The sequence below is a fragment of the Fringilla coelebs genome, assembly GCF_963513975.1.
Source record: "Fringilla coelebs genome assembly, chromosome: 6".
Taxonomy (NCBI): domain Eukaryota; kingdom Metazoa; phylum Chordata; class Aves; order Passeriformes; family Fringillidae; genus Fringilla; species Fringilla coelebs.
In genome coordinates, this window is record NC_140034.1 from 51,992,290 (window position 1) to 52,020,287 (window position 27,998).

Sequence of the window (27,998 nt, forward strand, 5' to 3'; positions counted from 1 at the left end):
ACTTCGATATTCTCCAAGAATATTACAGGATGAAAAGGCAAAATGACAGTATTTGGACAAGATCACTGCATTTTTGTTATGTCTGAAATTCACAAAATATCAGATACAAATAATGTGTGTGGGATGTGACACAAAATTTTGAACATTTGTTCTTGGGTCTGTTAGCTGTTTGTGTACCATTACATAACCAGTGACCCACACGTGTGGCATGCTAAGTATTTTATTTTTTAGTGTAGTAATTCTAAGGCTCCATCAAAAGAAAGGATTTTTATAGAAAACACTTGTTAGATAGGAAAGAGAAATCACTGATAAAATACCTCAGCAACAATTCTTCAAAGCCTAAACTCGCCTCATTCCTCCACCTACGCCGTGGATGTTTTGTTACTGAACACAGAGAAGGACAAACAATGCTCTCCCCTTCTGTAAGACCTGCAATGCTGTAATTCTCTTTCCTGCAGCAGGAATATTCTGATGCACAGAGTGGAGCAGTGATGTGACACAGCAGGGGGAGCACGTCCGCTCATCCCCAGCTCCCAGGTGGATTTTTCTAGAAAATGTTCAAATATGAAGTTGAATCCCTCTGTACACAGCATTTTTCCCAAACCAACTCTCGGTTCCTAATTCTCTGCTGCTGCTGATAGAACTCAAGCACGGTGGCAAACCCTGCAGCTCAAGCTATGCTGACTTGTCCACATTTTCTCCAAGTCTCTGTTGGAATCTTCATTTTGCAGAGGGTGACACTGCAGACTTTGTGCCCTCGCACCGAGAGCCTTTTCCTACCGTTCCCCTGTACATTCCCACACAGATACCACAAATACCACATCTCTGGTTTCAGCTTTTATTTGGGTATTTTTAAGTTAAGTTGCTCCAGTCCATTTTCCATCAATACAGACACTAAAAACTGAGATCAACATTTAAGGCAACATTAGCATCCATGCCAGGCTCAATATGCAAACCACGTCCTCTAAGCACCACAGCACCCAGAACTGCCACGGCTCCCCCACCTCCGGCACACCTTCCCTTTCCCTTTGGACTCTGCTGTCCCACACCACGCTCAGGAATTCCATTTACATGCACAGCCTCAAGTCAGACCTTGCCTTTTTTTTTTTTTTTTTAATAGTTTCTTTTTTAGGAACTAGATCATTTCTGCATGAGGTGATATGAGTGAGTACATCCCAGGGTGAAAGTATGCAGTTGACTCATGTTGGCGATACCACACAGAATTTTTTTTTAAAAAATATATTTACCATCAGTATTCAATGACTTTAGTATGAGCATTTCGTGTATTTAGCCTTTTGGTAAAGGCTATACATTGAGACTTGTTAGAATGATAATTTTGCTTTAAATTCTGATTTCTTAAGTGTTACTGTTGACAAGTATTTGAGTTAGGGATGCCCAAGTGCAACTTTTAGGTCAGAATATTTACAAGTATACAAAAGACCACGTAGCTTTGAATACACCCACTGTTCTTAATACAGAGTAAATAAGGATTTGTCTTGTGCCCTTGTGGAATATTTCAACAGGTGGGTCTTGCTTTTTTTCTCTTTTACAGTAAAAGGAAAGGTTTTACTTTTCCTTAAGGAGTGTATTTATTACAGGATGGTTAGCATACATATATCACATAACATACAAGCGTTAAAACTGACCAGTTACAAAATAAGCAGTGGTACGTATATCTTCATATAACCTAAGAACAGGATCAGTATTTTACAAAGTACATATAAAAGTACTTCATATACAAAGAAAAATACAAATGTGCAAACACCATTGTCACAGGTGGAAATCTGTCAATTGAAAAATGCTAGAAAAATCCTTCATTTTTTTGTTTTGAAATTGCAATTGCATTAAAAACAGCTGCATTTCCTATTGTGTGTGGTGAGAAATCTATGTTCCTTTCTGACAAAATACATTAGTTATAAAAAAACCCACAAAGTTTATTAACTGAAAAATCTTGTAAGTATAGTCAGTTTGGTTAGGCTGACATTAAATTACAAGCAGAACGTCTGGAAAATGAGAAAATAGTGAATCATATTTACAGACCTTTTGTAATATTAGTGTGCTATTTAACATATTAACATTTCAAAGTAAAAACAATGGCTTAATTACCTACATATTCTACTCGAAGTCCTCATTGTTTGTAGACTGTAAAATTTCAGCTAATTTGGGGCTATTAAAAATGTTTTGCCAGGATTTTAAGCAGAACAAACACAAGTTCATCAAAAGTAAAAATCTATAAACAGTCTTCCAATTAATGTGCAAAAAAATGTTTAAAAAGTATCAAATCACGACACCTCAAACTTCATTATGTACATATCTAATATCTGTAAATGCTGTTAACTAGATAGTTTTGTTTTGTTCTGCTACAAATAACTTACCTCTGTCCTGCAAAATGTCTGCATTGTAAAGATTTCAGTGCAAGTGCTTGCTTCATTGTTTAGTGCATTATCATGTTCGTTATTTTTTATTTTACAGTGAGCAGAACAGCATATAAATTAACACATACAACTCACACACAAGAGATCCTTCACCTACTGAATTCCTAGTTTGTTGTTTTCCATTGCTCCAGGGTAGTGTCAGCCAGTTTTCCTTCGTTTATCCCATTGGAATTGCAAACAGAATTTAAAATAAAAGTGCTATCTATGGTCTTCAGGTAACCCCTAGATTTTGAAACTCCATAAGAACATTGCAGAAGCACTCAGCAGAGCACAAGATTAAGAGAATGACCTGCACACTGAGAAGACACTTGAAAGTCTGGCATCAGGCAATTTCACTTTTTTGGTCTTTAAAAATATCTACTGTCTATAAACATTGGCAACCTGGTGTGTATGTCACTGGACTCACAAGCTTCATTTATTTATCTGTTTTTAGGAATTGTAGACATGTTCCCTCTTATTCATGACTAGCTTGGAAATAAGAAAATTCTGCTTAAAAATCTAAATAAAGTGGAAATACACTTCTTGTAGAAGGGAAAATTTCTACACTTTCCTTTGGACATATTTCCTAACAGAATAGCTCTGAAATGAGAAAACTGGGACCAGATGCTAGTGCAAATACAGCCCACTTTTCTAGCTAGGAATTGTATTGAAGAAAGATGAAATTCAGGATAAATGGATTATTATTTTTTCAAGTCCTCCCTGCAGAAAAAAAAATAGCAGTTACAGTGGTTATAATTATTAAACAAAAAAGAACTTATTATGAACTTTAATGGCTGAAATGTAAGGAAGGCGGGTTGTGTGTCAGTAACATTCCAGAACTCAGTTTCTTCCAGGATGAGGTGCTTTAAATGGGACTTTATCATGGAACATTTTTCTCCATTCTATGCATCTGAAATGCAACTCTGGATCCTGTCCATCCATTGCTGAGCACTCTGTGCATCTTGGGCACAAAAGTTATACACACGTTTATTTGTCTTCAGCTGCCAGGGAAAAACAAGGACACAAAGATGTCAGCACGTGGAAAAGAAAACCTGCAGACTTTAAACTGCAATACTCAACTGGGTCTGAATGTAACATTTTTGAACTATTGCTGTTGAGAGTGATGCCAACTACGTAAAATTTTTTTGTCTTGAGATGGCACAACAGCTCTTTCCTGGCTCACACCTTCCAGCAGGACTGCAAGCAACAGCTTCAACACACCCCAGGAAGGAAGTTTCACATAAAAATCAAGTAAAGACCAGATATACTTACATCAAAAAATGCCTTTTCACTGGCATGTTTTGGAGCTCCAATGGTTGGAGAAGCAGGAATCACAGTTTCCACTTCTGCAAGGTCTATGTGTCCCTTACAGCTCGTGTCCTCACCCGAGTCGTAGTATCGCAGCTGAACACGAGAGGAAAAACCCAGACATGCTTTTAGATGGACCTTTCAGATCAGTTCCCTTGTCCTGGATACAGCCTAGGGGCATTGACTGCTAAGGGTGGGAGGCACAAAGATTACTGGGAGCTGAGGAGGTGGGGGAAGAGTATTTTGTCCCCAGAGCTCCAGAGCAGAGAAGCAAATGGTCATGGATTGCTCTGGGCAGAGGGCACAGGAGGTAGGAAAGCAGAACCATTTCTTCACTGGTCATATATAAAGCCAACACAAAAGCTTTACTTCACTGAGGCATATTAATCACTCTGTAAAGTGAGTTCCAACATGCAAACAAATTCCAAAAAAAGCCCCCACAACAAAACCCCAACGAATTCTCGTAAGCCAATGTAAAATAGCAACAGAAACTTTCACAGCAAAAGTCAAACAACAGAATTCCAGCTAGGGTTGACCTGTATTACTCCTGCATCTATCATACTCAGAAGGTTATTTGGTTATACAAAAATGTAAAAGTTTATTTTTCTCCTGCAAAATGAACCTTTTCTCCTATATGTAAGATATATTAGGAAGAATAATTACAAACAGCTCTTGTTGGTATTTACCACACTGATCTCGAAATACTCAGTTAGCATTTCAAGAGATGCTTGTCTTTATCTATATTACATATTTTAAGTGTATGGACTACAATAAATTAGATTTTTTTTTTTTAAACAAAAGCATATAGTCTGAGAAGTTATAACCCCCATTTTGTGGAATATTTTACTGCCTGATGACCCAACATTATTTGAAGTAACAAGACCATAAATTTCTACTGCAGAATTCTGGCATACATTGTAAATTGGATAAAAAGTTTAGGCCAACAGATGTCTATTTTTGGTGTTCCTTTTTGTAGACACTTTTGAATAATTTTGCTACTGTATTTACATGACTGACTAATCTAAAATACTCCTATATATTTTTAAAATACAATAATATATTTTTATAAAATACTCCTATATGTTTTTTTTTTTTAAAAAAAGGCAAAATACTAAAACCCCTCTGTCCACTCAGAATTCTGTATGAGCTACAAGATACAGAAGACAAACACTGATAGGCCACGAATGATCTCATCTGAAAAATCATCATCACTTATATTCTTTGTAAGAGCAATCTATACAAACCCAGACAATAGAAAATGAGCAACATAATAATAAAAGAACTCCATTATCTAAAAGGTTTTACCTGGTGTTTTGTCACATCCAGCACAAACCAGCGAGGTTTCCAACCCTTTAGCAAAGCTCCTCTTTTGTACAGCGTACCTTCAAAAGATCTGAGAGGGACAGAAAACACAGTGGCATGTGATCCCATTTTATGGATGCTGCTGAGAAAGAAAAGCCCCAAAATGATACATATGAAACACTTATATTCCTCCAGGAAAACCAGCAAGACTTAAACCAATAGTTTAGCTCTTGGTAACTGTGATACACAGGTAAAACAACCTTTTAGTAATTTGGATGGATTAAATGTACAGCTACAATTTGCTTGTGCATCTAATGAAAGGGAAGGGTGAAGGATGCTGCTAGGAGATAGAGGCCCACCCATTGAGACAACTAAAAGTCATCAAATCCAAAAAGAAGGAATAAGGTAGCCACAAAACATTCTGTGAACATGAAAGTTTCATTGCTTCCTAAGGCAGAGACTTTTACCAATCTAATAAAGTATGACTAACTACTGCCTGATTATTCAATGATATTCAGATATACTATCTGATTATTATTGCTAACTACTGTCTGATTATTCACTTTACCTATTTTCATCATTCTTTGATGTGAAATGATTGTACAGCGTGGTTGTCCTTCTGTCTACTCCATTGGAGGGAGAGATGCTTGAACTCTGCTCCTCACCCAGCCCACTGTCAGGTATTTCCAACAAAGACCTCTTCTGATAGGAATGCAGATTAGGTGACATCATCCCTGAGGAGCCAGAAGGATGTCTCCGGAGCTGAAAAGAGGGAAATAGAGGAAAAGAGGTAATGCAACGTGTCTTGCACTGTGAGATGGTCTCAGTGCTGACAATAAACACATGGTACAACATGCAAGTTGGGAACTACTGTCAGGCCAAAAAACACATCTTCTCAGAGGCAGCATGTCAGTGCTGTCTCTGAGAAGAAGCCAGAGGGATGGCAATTCCCTGCCTTTCTTAGGCAGAATGGTTCACAAGGTGTGAGAAATCAGTATTTCAGAAAAGCTTCACTTATTCCAGTGACATAATACTGAACAGTGTTTGCCTTGCTTTCTCAGAAGCATCTAAAACTGAACAGACATTTGGGTACACTCAATTTCCCTGATTTCAGAGGGAAGGAAGCGGGGAAAGGAAAAACTATGGCTTCCAATGGCTACTTCACAGATCCATGTCATTTTAGTAGACTCTCAATAACCTGGAACAAGAGGGATCCTGTATTTGGTCCTAATCTAAATGGCAACACTACAGATACAGTCTTGAACTGGTAAGTCAGTGTGCAGAGTTCAGAGGCCAAGCTCCCAAAAAGCAGTATCTAGCATTATTCCTGGTGCACACAGAGAGCAAAGGAGCAGCCTTTGACTTAGAAAGTATCTATACTGTCAGCTCTTCTTGTTACCACAGTCAGGAATTGGAAACACAAGCATGAATATTTATCTCTACTTAAAAACTACAACTCCATTTAGCCATGGAAATGTCTTTACTCATCTCTGAGAATCTGTGATATCCTTTTGGCTACTTTCAGGAATTGAGCTTTTGTAGCACTTCAAAATCTTTTAAATGCGTAAAATCATACATTTCTGCATTAGTAAAATGCTCATTTCATCTGTATGCCTTAAACTACTTTGGAAAATCAACTAGATAAACAGCACAAGTAAAAATACATTTTTCAACATGAAGAAATTAAAAGCCAATATCAGGGGTTAGAACAACATACTCAGTTTTTCAAAAGCAGTATTTTACTCCAAGAAATACAGTGGTTTTTTCAGTGCCTCAGGTAGCCTATATAGCAGGAATGGAATTATTCCATTGGACAAGCTCTTTTCTACTTACATTGTCTTGTCTGGTGTCATCCTTGAGATTCATTTTGACCCTTTCCCACAAAAGCTGCCACCTCTCTGGGCTCTGATTTAATTTACTTTCCAACCTCTCGATTTCCTGAAATGAGCAACAAGGGTTTCCTTAAGAACAAACATTTTCTAGCTGACCACTCCCTGGCAATCATTTAAATACAACCATTCTCTAGCCACTGTTTTCACCCAGTGAAGCTCAAACCCCTCTGTCACACGAGCCATAAACTGAGAGCCATCAGAATCAGGACTCAAAGGCACCCAAGGACAGCATCAGCCACATTTTGTTCTTCCTGCATGTCCCAGGTTGGAGGAGCCACCAGGATTGCAATTCCCCCCCAGTTCCCCTGAACACACAAAATTCAACACCCACTGCCATAACAGAAACACAACACTGATAAGGACAGGCTGTATTTTATGAAAATATTTACAAAGAACAAATTCTGTGCTGTGACACCAACACTGGACACTGCCAATATTAACATTTACCCTGGTTTATAAAATGTGATACAAAGCTGTAATAAAAGAAGGAAATGAAACAGAAAGATTTATTCAATCTGGATGCCAAACTGTAACAACATGTTCTTGTTGTGGAACTTGGGAATATGACCTATGTTGATAACCTCCAGTTAGGGTTATTTCCTGTTAATAAGATAGTGCAAAGTTAAGTAAGAAGAGGCAATTTTATGAGTTTATGTTTACTTGTGGACATTCATTGATACATTTGTCAAGACTTTGAAGCGTGGTCCATATTCCTTGTCCTGCTTCCTTTCTCCATTTTTACTTTCAACAGCTATATTGTTATGAAAATCTTCTTATTAAGTAAATGAAATGAAAACCTCAATTTTGCAAATTCAATTAAGAATTAATGATGGAATAAAAATTTGCCACAGGACATAGGTTTCTCATGCTATATAGAAGCTACCTAAGCACCTAAGACATTTATTTTCGAAGTAGAAAAGGTCTCCACTTAGTTCTACCATACTTAATAATTAAAGTAGATTTCATAATATTGTCCTATTCCTTTTGATTGAAATTTTTTTCAGGAAATTGCTATTAATTGAAAGACATAAAACTATTATACTTTTAAATTAAGAAAACATTTTAATAAGGAAATTAACTTCTGAACTAAATTCTGAATTCTTAGGTGAAAATAAAAAGCCAGCATTTGACAATGTAACAGGAACAAAATATTTCTACAAACTTTTCCTTGCTGAAGATACATTAGAAAACTCCAAAGAGAAATTAAATATAAGAAATGTGGCTTAATAGCAAGAATCAAACAAGAAGCTTTAAATACTGAAGGTAGCTGAAAGTCACATATGCTCTCCTTCTGCTAAGAAAAGAAACCAGAATACTTTTGTTTGGAATATCTTCAGGTAGATAAAAAATAAGGAATGATGATCACAAGCCAGACTAAAGCCTTCTCCAGATGACTTGTTTGTCTTTGAAAGTGCTGAATGGAAAACACTTCTGGGGGCATCAAACTGAATCAATTTACCAGACACTTTTAAAAGTAAAATCCTTTCCAAATTGTTGCAAAAGGATACAAGCTCTTTATTGCCCTAAGTTAGGCAGTTTAATCTGATCATTCTCTTTCTGCCCTAGTCTTGACTTCTGAGTACAAGTCCTTCTCTGCAGAATCTGGAAGTAACTGAAACTTGTTACTTAGCAACTGGGTCACATTCCTTCTTTTTTGGCTCCATAGTGAGCAGTGCTTCCAGAACTCAAAATGAAAAACTTTCACGAAAAACTTTCAACAATCTCCTGTATATAAGTTGAAAAGTTAGGACTAAATTCTCCTTTAATAGACCCTATGTAAAATAAAAACCCATGGCAATAAATCACTAAGATTTACTCTTGCCTCTTCAGTTTTAAATTTTACAGAAAGCAGCAGATTTTTTTTCCTTTCCATGTGTGGAATAGATTCTGAGTATTCTGATTCTGATGCATTTCCTTGGAAAAAAAAAAATTCCTGCAATTAATAAGCAGCAATTAACATTACTGTGCCTTCCAGAAGACCTGCTAAATAACTTTGGAATATTTGAATGGTAGAGATGGGAGTTACATCTGCAGCAGCTCCAGAACTCTGGATGCTGATCTCCTCCTTTGCACCCACAATATGCCTGTGAATGCACACAGGTTCATTTCTCACAATGCTTACAAATACCAGGATCTGATCCACTCTTAAAAGAAGAGCATCACATTCTTCCCTGAAAATTCTGAATTAAGGCACTCAATAACTTCTCTGTTTCAGCTTTACATCCTGAAGTGCACTATCTAGTTTTCAATTGAAAAATATCTTTAGAACAAACAAATTTGGGCTTATCATTATAAACTAAGCGAGACTCAATCTTCCCCAGTAATTTACGATGCTAAATATGGTCTCAATTGAAACATTTTTTGGATACCAACACATTCTCAGTGGATTTATGATTAAAGGAGGTCTTTCTCCTATATCAGCAATAGCCCTAAATTAACAACTTGTTTTAAAAGAACGTTCACTTTGCTTTTTAAACTTAGAAGAATATTTTTGTAACCTTTGTACAACCTCTCCAAAGTTTTCCAAATGTTCTCTCCACTGCTATCTTTTATTACTATAATCTAATTCACGAATAACATTTAAACTCTATAAAACCTGACCCACATTTCTTTAGCCTATAAGATGGCTAATTTCCCTGTTATATGGCAGTTTCTCACAGTTGTGGACATGGATAGTCTGGCACATACCCCAGGAAGAAATGTAGGAAAACCTTGCTGTGTTCCTGATGTGCTCCTGGCCTCGGGTTACCTGATACAAACCTCTCTGTGCTTTGCTGAACAATCCCCAAAATGTTCCCTGCTGAGAGACTGCCCTTCCTTTGCCTCTGGCAAGTTAGAAGCTCTGAGAAGTTCTGACTCTCTTATTTTGAGTCAAGGGGGGGTTTTACATGAGATTCTCTTTATTTATTTATTTATTTTACCAGGCATCGTTCCTGCGTTCGATCAATCAGGACTGGAAGGAGCAGACCAAACGGAATTTGAGGAATGTGCCAGAATAAAGCAAACTGTACCAAAACCTTCAAGGACCCACATCCATTCAGAAGCTTCCTGCATTGCTAAAAATCATCTTTGAATCAGAAGAATTGGGGGCCTAGAGCACATCCTGATTTTCCAAGCATTGCAGTAGTGGGGTCCATAATCCCAGCTTTAATTTAAGGTAAAGTTTGCAAAGAGTTTTCAAAATAAAACTGCACACAGGGATGTGCATCTGGACATGCAAGTGGCTCAAAACAATGGAAGTGAAAGTGCCCTTGTCATTTTCTTGCACTACCAATTATGATGATAACCAAATGTTAGGCTGTTAATTTTATAATCAACAAGCATCTTCATCTTTAAGAGCAGACAGATGTTAAATCACTCTAAATAACTACTACTAACAATGATGGTAATGGGATCATTTTTCATCTTCTAATGAAGGACAGAAACTAAGCAGCCTAAGTGAGCTCAAACAAGAAAAAGCCAAAATCAAGCGTCTATTTCAAGTACCAAAATATTTTGAAGAAATCTAAATTTATCAGTTTGCTTTTAGTAAACATAAATAAACTGAAAGCAATAATGGCAAGCTTTTTTGAGAAATGTGGGCCAAGATGTTCAGTTTATGTTTGTGTATCTGCTTCCCAATTGTTACAATCAACAAGTGTCAGATTCTATTTTCTGATCTGTCCAAGAATCTGGGTCGTTATTTTACCACACACCTACTTCAGAATGAGGAGAAAGAAGTCAAAAAAGAAGATTCACCATTTCCCCAAATGAAAATAGCTGCTCCTGCATTTCATATGAAAAGCAACCTAAATTTTATTTATTCTTTAAAACAGACAGTGAAGAAATGAATCCATGAGTAGTTGTTGATTACTATTAAAGCACATTTTCAGGAAAGTGTGCATTCAGAACAACATCAGCTTTGCAGGAAATTTGATTGATTCCCAGAACCTCCACCACATCTCCAGATCAGTCTTACTAAAGACCTGTTTTGACACCTACCATGATCCTTTAAGAACAGTACATCTGTAAAGCAATAACTTCAATAAAAAGTAAATATGACTTTCATGAGCATTAGAGAACTCACTGTTCTGTGCAACACAAGTACTCACATTTAAAAGGCTGGTGATGGCATCAGGCTGTATTTTTTTTACATCATCATAACATGGCCACACTATTTTCCTCTTAGTCTGAGAGACTGAACCATCTGCCTGGTCATTTTCTTCTGAAACACTGCATTTTGCAGGTACCATGGTCCAATCATAGGAAGGACCTGTAGCCAAAATCTCTTCTACGTAATAATCCCACTTTTTGAGGCTAGACATATTTACATTTGGCTTCAGTGCCTATTTGAAACAAAGTGTTAGTATAATGACATGAAGGAAGCCTTTGAATTCAAGATTTACAACACAATACCTGTATTTTCCAGATTATTCTAAATTGAATTCTACCATGGTGAGTGTACTGTGAATTTTCTAGAATTATTCAAGACACAGCTCAGTCTAGGGAACAGACATGGTCATATAAGACAGAGATGTAGATAATGTGATTCAGATTGCTGTGAAATGTAACCCATTATGACTCTAAACTCAGTTCCCCTTTAAAGACAATTTTAATAATAATTCATATAATTTATTGAAATCAAACAGGGAACCTCATTTAGCTTACCAGGAAGTATGAATACATGTTCCAGAATTTGGCCCTTTAAATTACATTGCCATGACTTTCAGATACTGCTCCAGTCAGTCAGGTAAGGTTAATTTTGTTCACCAAATACTTTGTTCAGAACAATTAAGATACTAAAAAGTACTCAAGGAATCACTCAGAATAACAAATCATACCTCGATTTCAGCAGGGGCATAGAGGTAATTGAAGAAAATAGGGCTCCTTTTGTGCATCTTTTCAATACATTCCCAAATACAAATTCCTTTCTTGGCATGTTTATCTCCTTTATCTTCAAACAATGTCCCTGGAGAAAAGGAGAGCAGCAAAAAGGTGTCTTTGGGATAATGCACAACAAATGCTAAAGCACAGCCCAAAGGAATTGCACAGATTGAAGGTATAGCAAACTCTACTATCCAATGCCATTGCAAGAGGAAATAGATAAATAATAGATATTAACATTTTTTTTTTTAAATAAAATGGTTGCTCAGGTCTAATCTGCCCCACAGCTCCAACAGTTTCTAAGAAACCATTACAATTGATCGTATGCCACGAGAAGCAGCCCCCAAAGCAGAGAAATTTGGAGCATGTTTGGGTGGACAAGTCCCAAGAACAGGCTCAGCTGAGGTGGTGTAGCCTCAGTAAGATGGCTCTGAGGGCAGCTAAGGCCTTGGAACCAGTCAGGTTGCACATGACAGATGGAGTAAAACAGAAAATATAAAAGGAGAAACACTGAAGGTAATGCAAGAGGAAGAAGTGGGAGGTAACTGATGGAAAGGCTTTTCTTTCTTGAAACTTTGTGCACTCTCTGACGGACTCACAGAGACTTTGTTTCTGTTAAAAGAAGGTATTTAGTAGGGAAAATGGAACTACCTGGAAAAATTGCTAAAAACTCAGCAATTGATGCCAATTAGGCACGGCATTAATTGCTTATACTTTCTCTTAGGGCCATCAGAGGCAGGGCTCAGGAATCACTGCTGCAGGAAATGCTACATGTTCTTCACCTCCACTTTCCTTTCTACACCTGACATGTAATTTCATGACATGGAAATTCCTTATGTGGTCACCATGCAGCTAGTGGTGACCATTTTAACCCAGGCAAGTTTTTGTAGATCAACTATTGAGGAGAAAAATATCAACAGCTACACAAGCAGTATGCAAGACACAAAGATCACACATACCATGTTCTAGTCTCTCATAATCTGAATCCAGAAGAAATGTTTTAAATCGATTTGATATGTGATGAAAAGCCAGAAACTTCAGATAATATTGATTGAACTCAAACTCTGTCGGGTATTGGTTATGAATCTAAAAAATAAAATTAAGAAAAAAAAAAGGAAAAAAGTGGATATTGAGGATAATACAAATAGATATGTAAGAAATAATAAAGTGAAATGACAGCAAAACAATTCCCCCATGAATGCTGAAAACAAATTGCAAGTGTCACAAAAATCCTTCTAACATTTTGTCCTAGAATATTTTTTGGCTAAATAAATTCATGTATTGTCTATGCTGCAAGAACATTTCAGAGCAGACAGAGTGAACTGTGCAATAAGCAGCATCATTCTCTGTACAAACCCCATGATTCTTCCAGGAAATCTAACTGGAAATAAATCTTCTATGATAATTCTTGAGTCAGCACATAACTTCACAGGTAAAGATGCTCTCCTGGATGTGGCTGGAATTCCACCTTTAACTGAAAGGTTTCCCATTGGATTTCTGGCTGTTACTGAGAACCCCACACAGCAGACAAGTACAGAGACAATGCTGCAAATGAGATTCCACCTACCACTCCTGAAACTGCCAATTTCTCAAGTACTTACTAGTCTTCACATATTTCTTCCTTTTCAAAATATAATCAAAAATATTAGAGTATGGAAAAAACCCCACAATGAGGAGGTGTCTTGCCATTATTCTTTTAAAACAGTTAAAACCATGTCATTCCTTAAATTGTTACCCTCCTTGGGCTGTGGGTCTGTCTGATTCAGTGAATGTCTCCAATGTGAGTCAGGAGCTGATCTTTATTTAAGAAAACTATACAAGACTATCAGAGTACAGCACTGTTTTTCACAGCAGCTTCTCTTTAACATTATCATAAAGAGCCTGATGAAAGATTTTAAGCACAAAGTTTAATATTCATGGCAAAAAAAATTAGCATTAGTTACTGATATCTATACTTGATATCTATGCAAAATGAAAGATTCTAAAAATCTTGATGAGATAGTGCTTGGAGAAACTTCATGTGTTAATTTAAAATTTACTCTTCAAGTCAATTTATGACCGAGGTTCTTTTATTTTCAGAATAAACCTGGCAATTAACTGAAAATTCTGAATTGCAGTGGAAATAAGTACAGCTTGCAATTGAAAAAGAAACTGCTGATTGAATTTCACATTTGAAGTTAGTCCCACTGTTCCTTGTCTAGCTCCACATCAAAGGTGCAATATACCTTTAATTCTGCAATCTACCCCTGCCTTGTCTTCTCCATTCCCACCACTCCTTTTTCTGTTCCATATTTTCTCTCTAATCTCTTATCAGTTTCTCTCTCAACCTGTCAGTTATTCCATGGGGTTTTTTCAGTACTATTGGAAGCTGTTACTAAGCTTACTTGAAGCTCCTTACATTTATATTTCCACATAGACCACCTAAATAAAGGGGGAATTAAGTGTTTAGCAAGGAGAGATTTTCTACTGAACATCCAACAGTGACAGGAAAATCCCTTGAAAGGACCTACAAACACCCACACAGCGTTCCAGTCAGAGAATCTGCTGTTCTTATATCTCAATATAATCTTGGGGCTGGGCATTTTAAATGCTCAGATACTTTTAAGACATGTCAGTTCAATATACCCACTCTTATTTAATCCCCATTTTCCCCCTGATATAAATCCTACATTCCTGCACTGATTTGTAAGAATAAAAGATGTAAGAATAAGCAATTTTTTTTCTATGATAAATTCAGAACTTCAACTTTATAGACAAATTAAATATTTAGCTCTATTTATAAAAAAAAAGAGGTTTTCTTCCATATCTTCTTTAGTACATACTTTCTCCTTGTGTTAGGAGAAGGTTTTTTTAACATACTGTAGGAAAGAAAGGCAACATTCTGCTATTTGACATGAAATATATACAGGGTCTTAACTTCTACTTATGGTCCAACAATTATTTTAATACATGTAAGAGTTACAAGAACAAGCTGCTGATAAGATTCTGTCATGGCTCTAAATGTTGTGAGTGATTCCATTTCTGAGATTTCTGGATGCAGAAATATTGTAGTAACTGTAAGTTATCATAATATAATTTACTTTTAAAGAGAAAACATGTATAAAACATTTCTCTGATAGAGGTGAACAATGTAGCAATTGTTGTCTTAATCCCCATAACACATGAACATTTAAAACCTGATTAAACCTGTACATGTTTCTAATACTATGGTTAGAGAAACTCAGCATTCTGGAGTTGTTTTTAAAATTACCACGGTCCCACTGAAGTAACTCCTAAATGTATTTAATAATCTTACAGATCTATCAGCTTTCCTTAGTTTTCTAATAGATTTTTGGTTTTTTAAATCAATTTTCACTTAGCATGAATGAGGAATACAACACTCCAAAGGTCCTGTGCTGGTAATGGCTCCGAGGCTTCTCCTGCAAACCCTGGAATGCCTGAGCACACCTCCCATGGGAGCAGCACTCACCTCCTCTTACACAGGGTGCTGGGACAGAGCTCCTGATGGGCTTAAAAGATGTCAGCTCTAGAAAATCATCCTGGTTTAATTATAGTTAATAAATTACCAAACAGATTCCGAAGAAAAATAAGAAAAGCTTCCTCAGTGACATCACTTGCATAAACTCCGTCTCCTTAGAAGCAGGGAAAGTATCTGCCAGATGCTGCTATTGTGAAAGACTGATTTTGCATTAATAATTCAGCTGACACCTGGAGATATTGGCATAAACAATGACTTTTTATAAGATGACGCAGTTCTAATTTAGGAACCACTGCTTCATTTGTTTTCTCTGGATCTTTAGTTTAACTCCTGATATTTAATGCATGTACTGACTCTGTGGTAATTTTCTTACTGCACCTAGTATATGGATTCTAAAGGTTAAAAACACTCTGAAAGGACCAAATGTTTGCTTCCAATTAATATGCAATTTTTTGAAAACTGATCATACACAATATATTACACTTCAGGGTTAAGTTGCAATCTAATTGGATTCTGTAACAATTTGCACAGAAACCAATGAAAATTTACAAAAATTTTCAGGTAGAGATGTTGAGAAAACTTGTTTTTTATGACAAAGAAATTTCAATAATTTCACTTCAAAATCAATTTCCCTGGAAATCACAACCACACTGTTAGAATTTGGGAACTCAATGCTACGAGTTAGAAGAGTTATCACGAGTTAGAAGGATAATCTAACTCTAGTTCTAGATAAGTTGCTCAGAATTGCATTCTCCATAGGACTGTAGGCCATTCAGCTCACAGACAAGTCTGTATTATCAATATTAGCCTGATTGTGCTTCCCATGCCCTGTCTTGGATGAAGGTAACACCGGGCAAAATAATTATAACCCTTTCACAGCCTTATCTTTCCTCATAAGAAGCTACTGTCTCCTTCAGATGGACAAGCTGAACTGCTTCTAATGGTCTTTTCTACCAAATTTTCCCCAACATTTTGGCTGGGAAAAGCAGGCAGGCTGCCCAGACGCCCTGAGCTGAGGGACTGGAGGTGCTGTCTCCACCAGAGCAGCAGTGAACAGCTCCTGGCAGGCAGCAGGAGGTACCCGTCCTGCTGGCACAGCTGCACCCAGGGCACACAGCTCAAACCCACCAACAGGAAATGCTCTTCTCTCTGGAAAATGAATCTGCTAATAATAACCTGTGCACTTCCTAAGAGAGAGTCAGATACCTGCTGAGTGACTGTGATAATTCACTTGGGGGCAATTTTGGAAGGAATTCAAGACGGGACCTCTGAGTCGTTTTTGATGATGCAGTTTACTTCTTTTATCTTCTACATAGGCAGGAAGAGTGAATTTGGCTCACATTGTTACAGCATGGTTCAGAAGGTCACAAGACCCTTAGTTACAAGACCTTTCAAGGAGTTATTGACCAATAAAACACTGCCAACAAGGATATTTATGTTTTTGACCCAATCCTTAAATATTTTGTCTTACGGACCCATACTACAGTGTAAGCTTTCTTAGCCAATCATGTTATGATGCACAAAACAAATTAAATATTTCAATTTTTTCTCTATTTTAAACTCTAAAACTCTAAACTTTCCTTTACTTAGCTTAATGTGTCAATGCTTTAAACTATAAATCCACATTCTTGCTTCTAGCAGCGAAGTTTGGAAGCCCTGTCCAAGGTGTCAAATCAAATCCTGTGTTTAATTCTAAGCTTTGGCTTCCAGCCCCAAAGTTCTGAGAGTTCCTTGCACTTTGGACTCCAACAAGTGACAGGCACTGAAGCTGCTCCCTGAGGTGAATTACAAAGGTCATGTTCCTGTATTTCCTTGACACATTCACATGTGTGCAGCCTGAGGCAAAACTGCACCTGACCGTTGTCAACAGCAGGGATTTGTCCCACTTTGCATTTCATTCTAACTTTTAAAGGTGCCTTGACTATAACCCACTATTCCATATCCTTAGAACTGCAGATTTTGTTAAATATAACTAAAAGAAAAACCATGAAGAAAACATGGTTCATTCTATTTCATGACAATAAACCCAAATCCTTGAATTTAATTTTTAACTTTCTTCTGGATAAGCCCTTTGTTTCCAAAACCTGTGTCATCTCTGAATCACTTGAGAAGGAAATACTGCACGGGCATGTGAGGATAATTTCCCTGTAATGACAACTTTCTAAGATTTATTACAGTAAAACTGAAGCAAAGTGTTTCCAGGGGCAGAAACAGGATGTAGGCTATGTCTACACTAGCAAGAAATCAGAAGGAGCCCAGAGAAGACAATCAGACTGAAGGAGCTGCTGCTGAGGTCCCTGCAGCCATACTACACATCTGTGGTTTTACCTGGACTGGATTAGTCCAGTTGAGTGGATGACTCCACATTACATTGATGACCCCAATGGTTTTAAGCTCAGTGAAAAATCATTGGTGCAAGTTCAAATTCTTCCCAAAAAAATCCAGTGCACATGCACCAGAACAGCATCAAAAAATGGTAAGGGGAGATGCTGGAAGGATTCCAACTCCAAATTTACACTACTGCTAAAAATCAGAGCTAGGTTTCCTCCATTCTACCAATGGATGGCGTTACCCAATCAGCCAATTTGAACTTAGGGAAGACACCTGAAAGCAGAGAGAACACAGCACCATGACCAAGACAAATTACTAATTTACAGAACTCAATGAACCACCAGGCAGATGGGTTTCAGTATTAGAGCACATGGCAATTTTGTCCTGCTGTAGCCATTGCAATCATGAATATATGTTTTTTCCTACTGCAGAAAAGGAGCAATAACCCTAAGCCTGTAAGAAAAAGTGTGACATTTGGGCAGATCCACTAATTTGAACAAAAAATGCAGTACAAATTCTCTTTAGAGAAATCAGTTTCAAATAAAAAACAACCTTATGACTACAACCACTGGGAAATGGATGAAACAGAAGATGTGACAAATATTTCTAAGGTTTTCACGAGGGCAGTGCTGTAGCAACCAATGCAAATTCCAAGAATATGATTTATTAACTCCTGAGACAGCAATAATGATGGCTGGTTGTGTTTACCACTGGGACACAAACAAAGCGGGATTTTTTCCATAACATGTTTTTCACTCCTCTTCTTCTAAGCTCATTCATCACCAACCTCACATAGATATATCTGAAGATTGCTTGCCATTGGTTTAGCAAATTATTTAATCTGCGGAGTTTTCTTCAGGTAGAAGAGTAGGACCTACTCACAGACTGCTCTTCCATGCAAGTATTCACTATGAATGGGTGCTCCCAGTAAAAAGGCTGGTGCCTTAACAGTTAATTTTCTGTGCTACACAGTCACCCATACATTTTAACACTGGTTAATAATGTCAAGGAAACTTTCAGCTTTTTCAGTGAGAAAAATCAGAGAAGTGGGAAAAGAAGGACACCTACAAGAGGAACTATGCAAGAACCCCTCTTATGTTTGCATGCACAGAATCTCTGCAAAGAACTTACATTTAGGGGTTTGAGATGAAGAAAAGGACAGACTTCAGAATTAATCCAAAATTAATATAATCTTCCTAACCTAATTTCTTCCTACACAGAACAATTGTTTGTGTTCACCTTCTTCTGAACATGTACTAGACATAAAAATCAGAACATCTCAGAAGCCCTGGTTTATAGCTGTCATTGCTTCTAGACCTGCTGCAGTACAAGGCCTCTTCCAGGCACATCATCAGGCACAAGGAATTAAAAACTGTCTAGTCAAGGTCCTAGAAATCAGTCTCTTCTTCCTTCCGAATAAAGGACTCAAAAAGCCACTCATAGCTTAAAAACCTTCTAATTGAAACCTCTACATAAATAACCTTAATAGAGCAGTACTCCCAACCTTCCCTCTGAGTCTGCTTTGTGTCAGTCTCCTCCTGTATGCCAAAAGAGAGTAACTCCAGTGTTAGCTTCCCTCTGGACAACCATTCCAGCTCTTCTTGGGGTGAAATCCATCCACTTTATTAACACCCAGGAAATGAGGTTACTAATCTTCTCCCAAACCTGTACCCATAACATCTGAAATACTGGCATAGACACTTTTCTTCATGAAACCCTCTTGTAAATGGTAGCTAGAGATTGGCTCACCTGATGCACACAGTCTAAGAACTGTAAGAAGACAGGAGCAAATCCACTCCCCTGGCAGTTGAGGGTGAGGTTGCTGCGCTGGCTGAATTTGTGACCAAAGGAGAGCCACTCCTTCTCCACCAGCATTCGGAACCCTTCCAGGGTCCTGTAGAAGGGGTCACTGAGCAACTGCACCAGAGACACCACCTGCATCACAGGACAGGATATTCTGTGTTACCACTGACAGAAGTTAAGGGAAACTTTAGCAAATGAATGCAAGCATTCAGTAATGTGTTCATTGTTCAAGAAAACAAAAGCTTTCATATAGACTCAATGACAAGTATTTTATCACACACATTATGAAACAAACCAAATATTCCACATGAAAAAGCTCCAAATACACTGAGACTTTATGGTATCTGTAGAAGTAAAACCTAAGCACCTACAGACTTGGGAGGTGATTATAATGCTTACCACACTTAAATTATGTTTGAAAGAAAACCCCTATTATAACAAACATTTAAAAGATAGCATCTACTACCTCAGCAGAAAAAGCATTAAGGAATTGGTCCTGAGCTTGGCTTTAGAGGTTTTGCCCCAGCCACAGTCTGTTTTTATACACAGCATCTCAGGAGACTTTAAAATGCAGCACAGCCTTCTTGCACTTCCAGGCATGTATCTCCCCTTTCTACTCTTCATTGTTTGGCAATGATTCCAATAATTATGGTCACATTCTTTTGTGTGCTTGTTTACCTGGTATTACGATGCTGGCTGCACATGAAGGTTTTATTTACTAGAATTTTGTGTATCTGTGTTTCTCTTCTGAATTATGAAGCAGCAGCATGGACACAATGCATCTATTAAATCAGGCAGCAGATCTTGATTCACCTAATTTATAATTTGGGATGATCTGTCCTTGCAGCAGGTGTTACAGGCACTTTGGCACAAATTCAGTTTTCTCCCTGTGTGGTCTCCTAACGTTACTTATGGAAATTGGATGGAAGAGAATAAATTTCTCCTGTGTTTAAAATAATAAATGAACAGTTGTGGTAACTTCTAGCTTTCATTCTTACACATGGTCAAGTGCAGGAATGCAGATCTTACATCTAAGCCTTAGAACTGTTAAGACCATCAGGACCTTTGGAATGAATTCATTTTAAGGAATCATGTCATGAAATAAATTGCAAATGAATGCAAGGATTCATGCATTCTGGTTTCTTCTCTGCTGCCACAACACAAATTTATGAATGTCATGGCAAATTATCTGTCACTTGTGTAAAAAAGCATTGCCTCATGTTTTTTCTTAATATTGAACTATTTCAAGGTTTTTATAGCAGCTTACTTGAGCAGTAATATCCCAGCCATCTTCCAAACAAACCATAACAGAAGACCCGTTTTCCAGGAGCTCAGAGATGATCACACCCAGTTGCATTATCCTGTGAAGCTATAAAATATCATGAATGAGTAACACACTCTAGATAAATCTTTAATAATATCAATAAATAGAGTATTTTCTTATTTAAAATGTATTCCTGGATCCACATATAGCATAGAGAAATACATTAATGCAGCTGATTAGGCAACAATAAAATGCGACAGTCTAAGGATTTCTATCTGAACTACAATAAAACTAAGGGAAGTTTTGAAGATAGGAACTTTAAGTATTAAAGCCAATGAGTAACTGTAATAAACTAGCTGTCATAAAAAGGAGAATGGGAACAACACAGTTGACAGATTTACTGGAGAGAAATTCCATCCTGGGCTTAACACTAAAATAATTTCCTGTGAAATATTAAGATTCCATAAAGTCACTAAGTACTTTGATGGGAGAACCCTTGCAGGATATTTACAATATTACTAATACTCAGTACCATGGAAGTTGGAAATTAATGAACTGAACAATAATAACAACAACAGAGAAACAGTTTAGATCGTTGGGCAGACAGGCTAAAATATATGAAAAGTGGACACTTGAATGATTTGGACTTTAATATTCATGACACAATGATGCTAAAATAAGCAGGTTAAAGAAGTTCAGGTGAATCTGGGCAATTTTATCTTACTACAAGACTTCAGATCATTATTATTAAAAAGAAAAATCTATATGATGATTTTACCATTTTTGTATACTATGACAGCACTCTTGGTAAACAACATAATAGGTAATACATAAACAATTCAGTTTTTTACAGCAGAGTGAAGCTGTTCTTTGTGCAGCACTGAATATAATCCAACCAACAGAAGCAATAGGAAAGATGAAAGCCTGAAAGAAGGAAGAAAACAGTACAGGAAAACAAACAAAAGATGGTAAGAAACATCTAAGATCATTTATGCAAGGAAAAAAAGAAAGTTCAAGAAGTACAAAAGGCACAGGAAAGTGAGAAGAAAATTAATTGAAGAAAACAAGAAACAAGAGCAAGAATGATCAACAGTTTAAACCTAAAAAATTCATCCTTATTCATGGCAGTCTGCTTTCTTCCTCTTAAAAATCTGATCAATATTGCTATGGAAATTGTGATACAAAACTTTGACTCCTCTGAGCATTCACAGAGCCATTATTGAGAGAAAAATCCCAACCCAAACAGATTAATTTTCCTGCAATTTTTAAAAGAAAAGACTAAAAAGAGAACCACTTTTAAAACCAAGCTCGTTTATTCTTCTGTGCTTTCTTAGGCAGTAGAATAGAAGAAAGGCTGTTTCTTCCCATCCTTAATGAGGAAACTGATATGCAATCTGGTTTTACAGATTCATTGTTAACAATGCAAACCACTATTTTTATAATTTGTGTTCAGAAGACAGGGCGGTGTTCAATTTTCCTCTATGCATTCATATTCTTATAAAGAGATAGTCCATACAGTGTTAAAATCTGTAGTTTTAAACTTCTATTGCCCAGAAGAGGAAAGCATAATACAATGAAAACATTTCTGAGATGACAGATCTATGTTCTTTCATGGGAATAGTAGAAAATGTGCCAAATCAGTCATAAATTAACTTTATCAGCCATAAATTAGCTTTATCACATAAGTCAGATATGACATGATTTAAACCACAGAAATGTGGTTTAAATATAACAAAGCTGATGTGTGACAAGATGTCCTAGCCCTCAGCAGAGTGATGCACCCCAAGCAAGGAATGATCCCCTGAAATATGCCAAAAGAGAGAACTGCAGTGTTATCTGCCCTCCATCCCTGGGCTGCTGCAGGGAACAAGTTTATTTCATTAATTCAATGAAGAAATTCCATTAGGTTAATTTTTCTACACTTATGAACTTGCTCAACCACTCTGTGATGGAAAATGTTCACATGCTGAGGAAGTCAGGTCTTTTTCATGTTCCCCCAACTTCTCCCCTTCCTGGAAGCCTTGGTGGGCAGCCCAGCCATGAGCAGCTCCTGCTCTCAGCCCAGGGAAGCAGCTGAGCCCCTCCTTGCAGCACATTTCAACCAGGAGTGCATTTCCTGATGTGTGATAACTGACAAGTTACTCACAAGTATTTCCTCCTTAAGAAATCAGCATAATTCTGTTCTGCTTTCTGTGATTAATTGCATTTGAGAAAAGTATATTCTGCAGGGGTTTCCAAACATAACAAGCAGCTGTTAAAAACCATTCCCTGTAATTAAAGTGGCTTTAGATTTACAAAGAGCTGGCTTTCCCACATCCTTCTTAATTTGACTCTTGCAAAGTTTGCTCCAGTCTTGCCTTTGTTTGGTTGATATTTATGTAAAGGAATATGAGATGGTGAAATAAAGGTACAGATTCAGAGAAAAGGGGTAACACACATAGAATCCTCTCTTCCCCACAAACACTCCCCCATATCCCACAACAGATGTTTCCTTGTTTTTTAACTTGTGCATATCAAAATCCAGGGTGGGAACACATAGGAAGAGTCAAATATTATTTTTAAAATCAAAAAGCTCATTTATAATCCCACACTTTCTTATTCTGATTTTTAAAATATATAAAATAAGAAAAATAATTTAAAACCAAGACCATGAACGTATATAAATAGAAAACCCAGTCACCTCTCCTTGTGTGTGTGTGTTCCATGCTATAAAACATAAATTTTGTTATAGAAATGCCTCCCCTATTTGTAAATATTACGATGGCATTCAAATAATAGTAATGGCTGTGTAATGCCAGAATAGAGAGCATGCAAGGAGCTTCCAGTGAGTGAAGAACAGCTGGTTAGAACACAATAGTCCTCTGTCACAAGAGCTTGGAATTTATTCTGTGTGAGCAGCACTGCACATAGATTATCAGAAGTACCTGTCAGATAAATTACCTGTGGGAACCACTCTGACTCCCCAAGAGCTTTGAGGAATGTTGCCTCAGAGTCAGTAGGAATAGTGCTGGGAACGCAAGCTCTCATCAGCTTTTTAAAGCTCGCCTTTGTCTGCCGGATGTCACTGAATTCAACAGGAACAAATTCACAATTCAAAGCAAAATCTAGTTTGAACCCCTGTATGAAAAGGACAACAGCAGATGTAATTTAAAAGGGAAGCATATTTTTCACTGACAGTCTCCTTAAATCCTAAAGTCTTGCCTGCTTTATTGCCAAGTAATTAATTCCTCATGAAAAATCGGTGTAGTGAAACACCTGCCCAGGATAATAAAAAATATAATAAAAATCCCTGCAAAATGTACCACAACAAACTACCCAACTATAACCATAACAGCAGAATGTACTGCACAGCAGTCATATTTTCATTATTAATTATAATTATTCTAGCAGTAATAGTGGTGAAAAACCAAAGTCCAGTGACAATCTGTTCAGTTCCTTATACACAACATAGTGTACTTCCTTTAACATTTTTAAAGCTAATCAACAATAAACAAATATAAATGAAAATATCTGTATGGATGACATGTGAAGAGTGCAGGACACATTTTGGGAGTTCAATAAAGCAGAAAAAAGTAACCCCCACACCCAAAAAGAAGCCCCATAAGTGGAAACCAGCTGAGTCATCTAAACCATCACTGGGCATTGAGGGAGTTGCTTGGCTGAAGTACCTTGCTCAGCACAGAGCAGCAGCTGGATGATTTTCCTAGCAGAATTCCTCATGTTTTATTTAACTTACTGCATTTAGCAATAAGAGAGGAGGACTGAATTAAGAGAACAAGTTAGCTGACTGAAAAAAACACCCCACCAAACCCCAATGGATTATGATGAAAAGGATAATATGGAGAACATTACTAGGAAAAACAATTCTCATGTATGAAGCATCACTGAAGATGTGCATGCCAAACTTTTGGAGTTTTCTTCAGAAATTGCTTTCATTGAATTAAACTTGGCCTGCAAATAATCTTCATTAAGCTCCTTCACAGAATGCCAATTGAAAATGCAGGAAAGTGAAAGCCTGGTTTTAATTCTGTTTATACTTTGCATGGTTCAAAAAAAAATTCAATAACTCAACAATGGCAAGTTGGAATAATGCATGACAAAAGCAACTGAGGAATGTAGCACCATTTCTTTAAAATGTTGTACATTTCTGTTTTCCTCATCAATGTATTTCATGTGATATTTAGCAGAATAAAGCAGCAGTTTCTGCTACACAGCTGTAGATGCACGACTGAACTCTTCACTTATCATTTATTAAGAAATCAGACAAATAGAAACAGTCATTATTAGTGGAATATAGTAATTTAATTCTATGTAATTGATGCACTGTTCTGGTACAGCATATCTCCCCCACCTCCTGATAGAACATAATTTCAGAGAAAAATGGATAGTGATGTGTTTTCCTACTACCAGTAATGGGTTTTGGACCTTTTTCATTTTAAAAAATACATTAATATTTTATGTATGTTCACATTTTGAATAAGAAAGTAGAAAAAAACCTGGTTTCTTAATCTTTGAATGCAGATTAAAAAAATACCTGAAAACATTTTCAGAAAACAAGTAAAACTACTAAGAATTAGAGGATACCTGTTTTTCAAACAATTCCATCTAAAACACTAAAATCTATCAAATAATATGTACAAAACTGCAAACATCACAGTCCTCTCCATGTAATCAAATCAGGACTTCTGGGTTGGCCAATTCTCATCAGTTTGGCTCTGTGTGAGTTTAGTGCTGCCCACAGTAATGAAGGTTTCCTTTTGCTTCCCCAGCTAACAACATTTTGTTTCCTTTATAACATATTTCCATCTTATCTTGAATACTATTTACTGTTTGTAACAACACGAGAATAATTAAACTCAACCAAATAAAAACTACATTAGGCATGAAAAAAATTAAACTGTCATTACCCGTAACTGAGATTTTTCTCCAAATATATAGAGGGCTGCTTGTCTTCTCAGCAGCTGACTTTGCAGAAAGGAGCTGCTGCTGTAGGGAGGGGGGTTATCCTTCCCTGCAAGCCTTGCACCAACATCAATGAATGGAGTCTGAGTGTTGATAAATCGGTTGCTTGAACGAAGACTCGCCCATACACCTTCATAAGGATGGAGAATATTTAAAAAACATTTTGTGTGAGGCACTGGAGGTCACTTACATAGATGCTTAAATGTGTCACATGCATCCATCACAGGACATAATAAACAGCATGTACTGGAAAGAAATAGATCTGTAACAAAAATTGTCAAAACCACCCTACTGCATTCTTGTTGAACCTCAGACTCTCATCTAACTCTGCTTTCTACTGCAGAGAAAAGAGTTGCTGTGATATCAGTGACACGGTGATAAACCACAATTTGCAAATAGCAATGTCCATGGAAGTGCATGGAAATGAAATTTCTAGAGGGACAGAAATCAGGAAAGTGCAGAAATCCCAGAACTGGCAACAACATGAAGCGCAGTGGGATGTGGAAGCAGCAATCCTGGAATGGTGTGGCTTTCACATTCTCTGAACAGAGAGATGTAATTCTCTCTCTCAGGGCTTTTTCCTGGAGAAGCACAGAGAGAAGAAGAGAGAACTATTCTCATCTCTACTTGCTGCTCCTGTTGTTTTTGCACATGTAGAATGTTTTAGGAAGACTACTTTCCTGAAGGGAGTTCTTAATTGGATTCTGGCGATGGTTGCTTACATTAATTGGACTGTTGGGTCAAAGCTGTGTCCTGGCTGTCTCAAGACAGTCACAGGTTTTCCTTTAGTATGTCATTTAGTATAGTATACTATGTATCTCTTTAATATAGTATAATGTAATACAATCTAGTTTTGATAAAGCAATTGTTCAGCATTCTGGATCAGTGGAGTCAGATGCTAATCATTCCATGCTCGGGGGTCGCCTGTTTTACTACAATGGCATCACCCCAACAGCCCAGCAGCACTCTGAGTCTGCACAGTACACTGGCTGCTGCAGCTCCACTGGCACTGCCAGGGAGCCATGCTCTCATCTCATCATGCCTGAGCAAGCTTGGGTGATTTTAAGATAAGAAAGTAGTGATTTTTAATCAGATTTTCAAAATCAGATTGCCAAGGCCTGTTTAGTGCTAGAAGAAAAGACAAGCAGTAAATATTTTTCTGTTTCTTGTAGCTCAATTAATAACCAGGGTTTTGTGAGATTGTTTTTGTGTGTGCAATGTGAGGCGTGTGAAAGGTATTGGATTCTCAGAGTATGAATAGCACTCCTTGAAAATCAAATCCCTTAAAGTACACTAAATTTGGCATCCAAATGGCAGTGTGAAATTCTTTATCCTAATATGCAGTAAATCAGATTATCAGGAGAGACTCTTGTCCATAAATCTGTGAAGCAAGATATCCAAAAGAGGCACCAGAAATCCCTCATAGTACTAGAAATTTAGATACCATAGGACCAACACCCACCCCTCTTCAGGAAAATCCAACAATGTGCATAGTTAACATTTCTTGCACAGAAGAAAATAGATGCAGATAACAGTAAATTCCACTGAGATAGCTCAACCAGCAAAATAATTTTATTCTAATTTTTTTAGAAGCAGGATTGTGTTTCTATTAAAAAATAATTCTGTTCAGTAACTCTCAACAGGAACTTGTCTGTACAGCTTAGCTTGTCTGCCTGTCTGGCTGCTAGTCTGAGATGTGAGGAGATGAACTGCAGCAACTGAGAGTGGCTGGCAAGGAGTTCTGGGCAGTAACACCTCTCAAAAGCTCCCACTTCACAGCCAGCCACTTTTATAAACACCTCAAGCAGCAAAGGAGTGTGCTCAGTACAAACTTTTGTTCCATGTCTCAGCTACTACACGTGAAGTAATAGAGACTTTAGCAAGCAGAAATCACAGCAAACAATAAGACCACTGACCCCAAAGATGAAGAGTACAAAAATACAGAGTGACACTTTGGAGCATTTCACAAATGCACTCAGCATCAGCACTTGTGGCACATCAAAAGCAACAAAACTGGCTACAAATACATGCAGATGAACATGTTTGCCAGCATGGACAGCAGTGATTAAAAGGCACAATTATGTTTAAACTGTACTTTTGTCTAGTACCTTATTTTTGTTAGCAGTATCTTATGCATTTTTTATTATTATAACTTTCTGATTTGACAGTAACCCATTTTCCCCCATTCATTAACATTAATAATACCTATGGAAAGAAATTAATTGACTAGATAACAGTGTTTCTTAGCTATTTTCCTAAAGCAGTAGGAATACTAGACTCTTTTCCAGAACTGATTTTTAGCTGTTTAAAGCTTTCACACAGAAAATTTTCTACACATCACTCTGTGTTACATCACTGTCACTGTGCATACATTCAATGGG

At 37.2% G+C, this 27,998-nt stretch overlaps 1 protein-coding gene across 7 annotated transcripts in view; it reads right to left on the reverse strand.

Moving 5' to 3' along the window:
• Nucleotides 1-857: 857 nt before the first annotated feature.
• Nucleotides 858-27,998, reverse strand: part of SBF2 (SET binding factor 2) — a 230,431-nt gene continuing 203,290 nt past the window's right edge. For all 7 annotated transcript variants that reach the window (XM_084208186.1, XM_084208185.1, XM_084208181.1 and 4 more), the window contains 12 exons: nucleotides 25,563-25,747; nucleotides 23,596-23,772; nucleotides 20,659-20,760; nucleotides 19,338-19,523; nucleotides 12,739-12,865; nucleotides 11,737-11,864; nucleotides 11,008-11,241; nucleotides 6,858-6,962; nucleotides 5,593-5,786; nucleotides 5,028-5,115; nucleotides 3,687-3,818; nucleotides 858-3,415 (listed from right to left, as the gene is read on the reverse strand). In XM_084208186.1, the coding sequence (XP_084064312.1) occupies nucleotides 3,317-3,415; nucleotides 3,687-3,818; nucleotides 5,028-5,115; nucleotides 5,593-5,786; nucleotides 6,858-6,962; nucleotides 11,008-11,241; nucleotides 11,737-11,864; nucleotides 12,739-12,865; nucleotides 19,338-19,523; nucleotides 20,659-20,760; nucleotides 23,596-23,772; nucleotides 25,563-25,747 (1,757 nt within the window). In that variant the 3' untranslated portion in view covers nucleotides 858-3,316. The remainder of the gene's footprint in view (nucleotides 3,416-3,686; nucleotides 3,819-5,027; nucleotides 5,116-5,592; nucleotides 5,787-6,857; nucleotides 6,963-11,007; nucleotides 11,242-11,736; nucleotides 11,865-12,738; nucleotides 12,866-19,337; nucleotides 19,524-20,658; nucleotides 20,761-23,595; nucleotides 23,773-25,562; nucleotides 25,748-27,998) is intronic.